General features: G+C 32.5%; 1 protein-coding gene across 1 annotated transcript; it reads right to left on the bottom strand.

Moving 5' to 3' along the window:
• Positions 1 to 2,902: 2,902 nt before the first annotated feature.
• Positions 2,903 to 7,623, bottom strand: LOC111408636 (vacuolar cation/proton exchanger 3-like; the record flags this gene model as incomplete). Its single annotated transcript, XM_023038377.1, has 11 exons — positions 2,903 to 3,319; positions 3,392 to 3,462; positions 3,552 to 3,832; positions 3,921 to 3,974; positions 4,144 to 4,260; positions 4,362 to 4,493; positions 6,125 to 6,343; positions 6,444 to 6,640; positions 6,801 to 6,829; positions 6,916 to 6,983; positions 7,522 to 7,623. Coding segments are annotated over 11 exons (1,368 nt in total), but the record flags the coding sequence as incomplete, so codon positions are not given.
• Positions 7,624 to 7,628: the final 5 nt, after the last annotated feature.

The raw sequence follows: 7,628 nt of genomic DNA, 5'->3' as shown, positions 1-7,628 counted from the left end.
TCGTTTTTATTATATAAATATTTTATACTTTATAAAAGTATTACAAATTACAATATGATGTAAATAAAAAAAATAAAAACTTGTTCTTGTTAAATTATTTGTATTTTTTAACACTTTTTTTTAAAACTCTATTCTTTATTAACTTTAAAAAGAAATCAAAAAAAATATTTTTTGTAAATGTATTTCAAAAAATAATTCGTTTTTATTATATAAATATCTTATACCTTATAAAAAATATTACAAATTACAATATGATATAAATAAAAAAAATAAAAATTTGTTTTCGTTAAATTATTTGTATTTTTTAACACTTTTTATTTTTAAAACTCTATTCTTTATTTAAAAAAAAAAAAAAAAAAGTAGGCGAGCCCACGAGCCGAGCTCGCCCAATTTCAACGAGCCGAGCTCGTGGCATTAAGGGCCGAGCCGAGCCTGCCAACCCTACGCCTCGATTCGTGCTCGAATGTTGAAGAGAAAATTGAAGCAAAATGCTAGCGCTTGCTTTGCGCCAACTGCCCACCTGAGCGACGAGCTATCGATAGCTAGAAGCTTACCTGGCGCTCGAGCTACGGCATTATCAAGCTAGAATCCTATTTTCGACTTTAACGCTGATTTTCAATCCCATTACACCCGAAACCCTACCTATTATAAATATACAATCATAGATCCAACCCAAAGTGTGTTGAATTATTATTATTATACTTTAGATATCACTATTCGGTACAATCCCGCAAGTGTACGAGATCGTTGATAAGTAATACGTGATGAGTAACGTATATCATCCCACAAGGCTTGAGTGTACTAGTCTTTAATTAGATTTAAAGTGAGCAAACGAAAGTTATTTGTGGTTTTTAATTATTTAACTTAATCTAAGAAAACTTGTAGAATTCGAATTCTGTATGTGTATGAAATGTGTGTATTGGATTACGAATCAACCTATTATTATCTATTCCAATTCTCAATTACGTAACTAATTTTGTTCATATATTCTTGACAATCGATAAATCTATTTTAATTAATTTTCTTTTCCAAGACAAAATAAATCCATTCTAGTCATGACTCGAATCTATTTCTAGTCCGAATTCGAAGAAATATAACGCACTCGGGTTCACAATTATCCCAAAAATTGTACACGCGATAAATATTATTCATGACATTTGTTGCACATATGTTAATTAAGCAGCGCTCTAGCGCTCTAGGTTTATTGTGAACCTTTCAATACTACAACAGGCAACCATATATTCAATTTGTGATCAAACAATCAAATAATAAAATTAGGCATGCAAGACTATTCAAGAATTTAACTAAGTTACTTGTCTTAGATTAAAAATAAATAACAAAATATATCATCTTCATCAAATACGTAAAAAAAATTAGCGTGACATGTTATTTATATTTAATAAATCACACAAAAGATTCGGAAAAACATCACCTAGAATTGAAAACAATTATTGAAAAGTGACAAATCAATTTCTTATTCGTTAATCTTCAACTAGGACTTTGAATATTCAATCTCTAGTATTAGTTGCCATTGAATCTTGTGCTAGCCTATTTCTTGTGGTGAAAAATTTGTATGATAATGTGGTTCCTCATTCTAGCCGTCTCTTGTAGCTTAAATAGTAGGTTAAAATTGAGTTTTATACAAGTTCAAATCAAAATAGGACACTAAGCCATTTGGGCCCAAAAATGGCCTGCGCGCGAACACCGTTGTAAAACTTTTCCTTTTGCTACGTTTTGGTCCCTCAATTTCAAACTTCATTCTTTTTAACTCTTTTTGATATCTTCTTGTTTTTTCATCTTCTCATTCCATCTAGTTGACTCCACACCTTCTCCAATCATTGATATTAGGTCCAAATCAACTATTAAAATTTTGCAATTCAGTCCCCAGACTTTGGATTCAATCCCTTTTGACCAAATTTTGGCTCATTTCGTCCACTTCCACAATTTTTTATCGAGATGCACCTAACAAATGAAATATATACAAAATTAAGTCTCAATTCATTTAAAATAACAATAATTACTTGAGTTTAACGATCGAGATAAGTGTACAAGATACACTTATCATTCATATTTTTGAAGATCCAAAACATATTCTAAAGATCTCTTGATTAAACCTATGATTATTGATTTATAAATTCATCCCAAACACATTATATTATTGGTAAATGCTTGTTATAAGTCAAGAGATTATCATTAGAAATTCAAGTACATATTTCAATATCTCTTGCATCAATCTACAAATCAATACATATAAGATCCTTTGATCAAACACCAAAACAAAATTCTACCTTCGTCAATTAGCTTTCAGATTTCTAAGGTTTTGAAAAGAGATGCTTAGAGCTCTCGTGCTCAGAGATGATATTCGCTCTTGTTGATCCAAGCAGAGAGAAAAGTAGCTCAAACTTCTGAAAAGTGTGAGCATGGACAGCCAAAAAAATTCTTTGGTAATTTACAAGTTAGACGACCAAAGTCGGCTAAAGTTTAGCGATGTCTGAATTATTTATAAGTTTAACTTTTTAGTAGATTTAATTGGTTTTAGTAGATCTAATTGGTTTAATTTCGCATTGGATCTAAACAATGATAATTTCCAACAGGTGGCATTAACGCAATACATAGGAAAAACTCTCAAAATGCTTCCATTTTTTCCATCGTTTTCCTATTTACTTTTATTATTATTATTATTTAAATAGAATTAAATAAGAGTCAAGGAGGGTTCTGGACGAAGAACCATGTTCCCATAACATCTGGTAGGGCAAGAGTTGTTCAACCCGTGAACCAAAACTTTTAAATACTTTATTTAACCAAAATAATTAGTAACTATAGTTCGCCACTGAAAATTCATTCAACAAACAGTGAAATAACTGTATTTTATTTCTTGAGAAATCAAATTACGACTAACATCTTAGGAAAAAGACATATATAAAAAGTCTGACATCAATGTTGACATGAAATTTGACATAATCCCACTTGACACTCTATCATTGGTCAACTTTTTCGTCCAATTATTTATTGTCACATAAATTATGTAAAGCTTTTTATCAAATTATTCTAACAAAGTAGTTTTATTCAAATATAAAAAGAAGAGAGAGAGAGAGACAGAACGAACCAAACATATAACAAGAAAAAAGAAAAGAAAGAAAACATCCGCTCATAAGATCTGGAAATCCCACATGAAATTCTTGCATCTTTAATGGATCCCACTGCACAAAAAAATGCAGAATTCATCTCCATTTAGCCCTCCAATCAATCCCAATGAAACAATAACAAATGCATGCAAATTGTTTCAATCTCTTCATGGAACCAAATCTGAAAGGCCAACCTGTCAATTCATACTGAAGTATTAGTCGTCATTCCGTACATTATGTAAAGAGCACTCGACTGATTTACGTACCGTTGATCAAACTCTCATTAATCCTACATTGGATGATCTCATAGTTATGTCGTTGACAGTTTCTGCATGATCTGCAGATAGATTCAAGAAAAAATATAATTATTTGGGTATAAAGATTTTAAGTTCTTGATTACATGGTAAATTCAAGGTTTATGCTTACTTTTTGGAGTTCTGAAAATGAAAAAGCAAACTCCCATAACCAGGTAGCATAGCAGAAGAACTAGTCCTTTTAGGTAATGAGATGTTCCGTCCTGAAAGATTCACGCACTCGTTAATTTCGTTACTGTGTTTATATAAGATCTGCGCATGTGTTAATATTTTTACCTGTAAACAGAATGTTGTGATGATAATTGATAGAGCAAGACAACTTGTTTCGAGGATATTGAAGTCGAGATTCATGTCGATACCCATCATCCACGCCATAATTACGCTTAAGGGAATCTGATTATTTCAGAAAATTATTAGTAATCATCAGCAAGCAAATCATTGTACCTCAAGAATGCAATTTATGATTAAGATATATACTTACCACAAATATGGCAATTTGAGTTGCTGACCCCATTGCTACGCCTAAAGTAATATCCTGTTCGAAAAATTCTCTTAGACTTTGCAGATAGAAAAAAAGAAAGAGACGAAAAGAAAAGAATGACGGGGTTTTTTTTTGCACTACGTCTAGAACTATTGAATATCAATTAGAATCGTCTTCAAATTGTTTGTTTGAAAAACAAAAGAAACCGTCGTCTATGACTTACCAGCTTGTTCTTAAAGGCAAATATGATAGCCCCAGCATGTTCTGCTGCATTTCCCACAATTGGTAATAAAATTACACTGATGAAACTGACTGATAATCCCCAAGAGTTTGATGCATCCTGTTGCAAGAAATGCCAAAATACAAAATTATTTAGTTCCTAATAAACTTTCATATTCTTTTTGAACAATCCCACCTCTAGTAATTAATATTGAAATTTACCTCAATTGTTCCCACAACATATTCTGAGAGTAACGCTATTACACCGGTCATCAAAACCAGCCAAATAAATGCACTCCAGAATCCAATAATAGCTGATTCATTCGATACCAAATCACTATCTTCTTTTTCATCCTGATAATTTTCACAGAGATAAATTCATTCAACGATACTGCACAGAAAAATAAAGATGTTTGTACAAGGTAAATTGCCGGTGCTGATGTGGTGGGTTTCGATTGGCTATTTTAAATATATTTTTGTGCAAAATCCAATAAAAATCTATCACTTTTCATTTTCGCAATTTCCCTGACGTTTTCTGTGAGAAAAAATTATGGCAATAGAGAAGAAGAATAAAACACCAAGAAGGGAAGAATACAAATTTATCAACGAAGGCTTGAACACGAAATAAATCTCGCTGTTAGAGGTGGGCGCGGGTCGATTCAGTTCCGTTCTAAAGAGAACCGAACCAAATCAAAATTTTCGGGTATCTAGTAAATGGAACCGTCGGGTCCAAATATAATTATGGAACCGTTCGAATTCGGTTCGGTTCTGTACTATAATTAAATTTTTTTACATTTATAAAAACATTATATAAAAATACAACTAATGACACATTCAATGATTTTCGTACGTTAGAGACTAGTAAACTACCTTATTCAAATGATCGTTACGGTAAAAGCTTTGATCAACGAAGGTCATAGTTTCGATCGGAGGTCACAGAGTAGATCGACGATTGTATAGGTTTGGAATGTCAGCGAGGTTACGAGAGTAAGTGCGAGAATCGAGACAGCATTATATACTTTAATGTTTGGTGTTTAGGGTTATTTAGCGGATTGGATCTTGTTAGGCTCAAAAATAAAACAATAAAATGGGTAATTGAGCCAAATATTAAAAAATTAGAAATGAAACAAATTATTGGGCCAAAAATTTGGATTTAGAAATTTTTAATTTGTTAATTTTTTTAGAAAAAATTAAAATTAAAATAATTTGATTTATTCAATAAAAAAAAAATTAGAAAGATTCGGTTCTTATTCGGTTCTTCGTCTAGAATCGAGAATCGAACCGTATCCATCGATTCTCAATTCAGATACCCGTTCGGGTATTTATTTGACAAGAGTCGTCGGGTTCGGTTCAGTTCGGATCGGGAGATTTGCCCAGCCCTACTCGCTGTCGTCAAACGTTATTTACCTCATTTCCAATGCTTTTTAAGGATTTCTAGCAAATAATTCGTAGGATTAAACAAGCTTTAATGTGAAGAAAACCAAAAGCAGAAATATACCTTGACTACGAACAAGTGAAAAGAATTGGAATGATTTTGTGATAATTTTCTCTCAATATTTGGAAGAATAATTTGGGAATAAATTTCAAGGCAATTCAAATATTTTCTTTGCACCAGGATCACCTATTTATAGGCATTGGCAAGCTCTCAAGAAGTGCTGCCTAAATTGGGTTGAAAAGCCACCAATTTTAAACAAAAAGGGGCCAAAAAGGGCTCATAACGGTCACAATTTGTAACCATGCGGTCGCACGGCTATAGCACATGCCCCCCCCCCCCTCAATCTTGGGAGGCCCCTATGCAACCGCATGGATTAACGATTGCTTAGTTAAGCCCCTTTTCCACATTTTTTTTTATTTTTCCTTCTCATCCATCTTCGAGATCTTGAAAAACTAAAATTCTAACATTTTCCCCTATACATATAGCATCTTTCCTACACAAAAACAAGTAAACGCTTCTATAAGTACATTCTACATGGCCTAGAGAATACCTCAGAAGCTTCAAATAGTTGTCGATGAGTCCATAACTGGAAAACGAGGTAAGAAATGTACGCAATCAGCATCACAATACAAGTGGCTCTTGACAAAGCAAGAGTTTCAGTCCCAGTTAGTTTTAGTTCCGTGGCAGTTCCAGCATATCGAAACATCAAGGTCAAAACATGGCAAAGCAATCCCAGCAACAAAAGGAGGGCGTTCACATCCACTTGTTTCTGTTACAATTCAAAAACCCTCTAAATATTAGATAATTATTCGAAGAATTGTATTTCCGAACAAAAAATTTGCTCGATTAATGGAAGCAAAACGTCTTACTCTATCGAAGTTTTGTTCTTTTTTAAGATTTGCAATGCCACCACAGAATAGAGAGGATCCAAGAACCAAGAGGAGGTTCGAAAGTATAGAACCAAGTAGACTGTATTTCACAACATCTACTTTGTGCTGGACTAGAGCAAAAATGGATATTATGAGCTCTGTTGCATTTCCACATGTTGCATTTAGAAGCCCTCCAACTGCCAAAAGAAATCCGCAACAAGAAACTGAATCAAGCAAAGGTTTTGGTACATTATTTTTATCACTACATTCTGTTTATTGCTAACAAGTTGAGTTGTCTCTATCAACACTTTGGAAAGAATTTGAACGCTATAAAATATAAGGTAATGGATTGATTACCTGTTGGACCTGTGGAGAAAGCGATTTGCCTACATAAATTATTAAGAATCAAAATGTTAGATTCTGGTTAATTATTTATTGAAGAAAATGGAAAAACTAATTATAAAATTCTTACTCTGTTAAAAAGCTGACACGTTCAGCAAGCGGAGTGAGTCCAAGTAAACTCAACGCAAACACCCATGGCTGTTCCCAGAAAAAAAATTTAAATAAAATGAAACTCAACGGTGACTGACTGAGGAATAATTATAATTAATACAACAATTTTTTTTTAATATGTACCATTTTGGCAATAAATTAGTCTTTTTACTGCATTAAAGATGCTTAAATTTGTAGGTGGGATGTCATAATCCAGAAGCTGATACTTCCTTTTTCATTAAAGTGTAACCTAATTTTAACATCCACATCCGTGAGAGAAAAGTTGTATTTGTTAAATTTAAAATAATACGGCAATTATTTATTGGGTGGACAACAAATTTTGGACAGCAAATCTCTCTCAAGCATGCCAGCGTGATTTAATTAATTATCCAAAATGTGTAATAATTTCTTTCTCCAAGAAATTCAAAACGAGTGATTAATTTTCACTCAATTATATGAAATGAAAACCGTAAAGATGAAATCTACCCAAACAAGAAAAGTATTACAATGAACACTAGGTAAAAAAGACAAGAGACAACATAGTAATTAAAAAAAAAATAAAAAAGAGTAAAGAAAAAATACTCACTCTTCCGAAATTTTTACACTCAGCAGCGATGGCAAAAGGAATTGCCAGAAACAAAATCCATAGCTTTGTTCCCAACAAAACTTCTTGCAAATTAACCAGAAAATTTC

The sequence above is a fragment of the Olea europaea genome, chromosome 13, assembly GCF_002742605.1.
Source record: "Olea europaea var. sylvestris chromosome 13, O_europaea_v1, whole genome shotgun sequence".
Taxonomy (NCBI): Eukaryota; Viridiplantae; Streptophyta; class Magnoliopsida; order Lamiales; family Oleaceae; genus Olea; species Olea europaea.
This window is presented reverse-complemented; position numbering and strand designations above follow the sequence as displayed.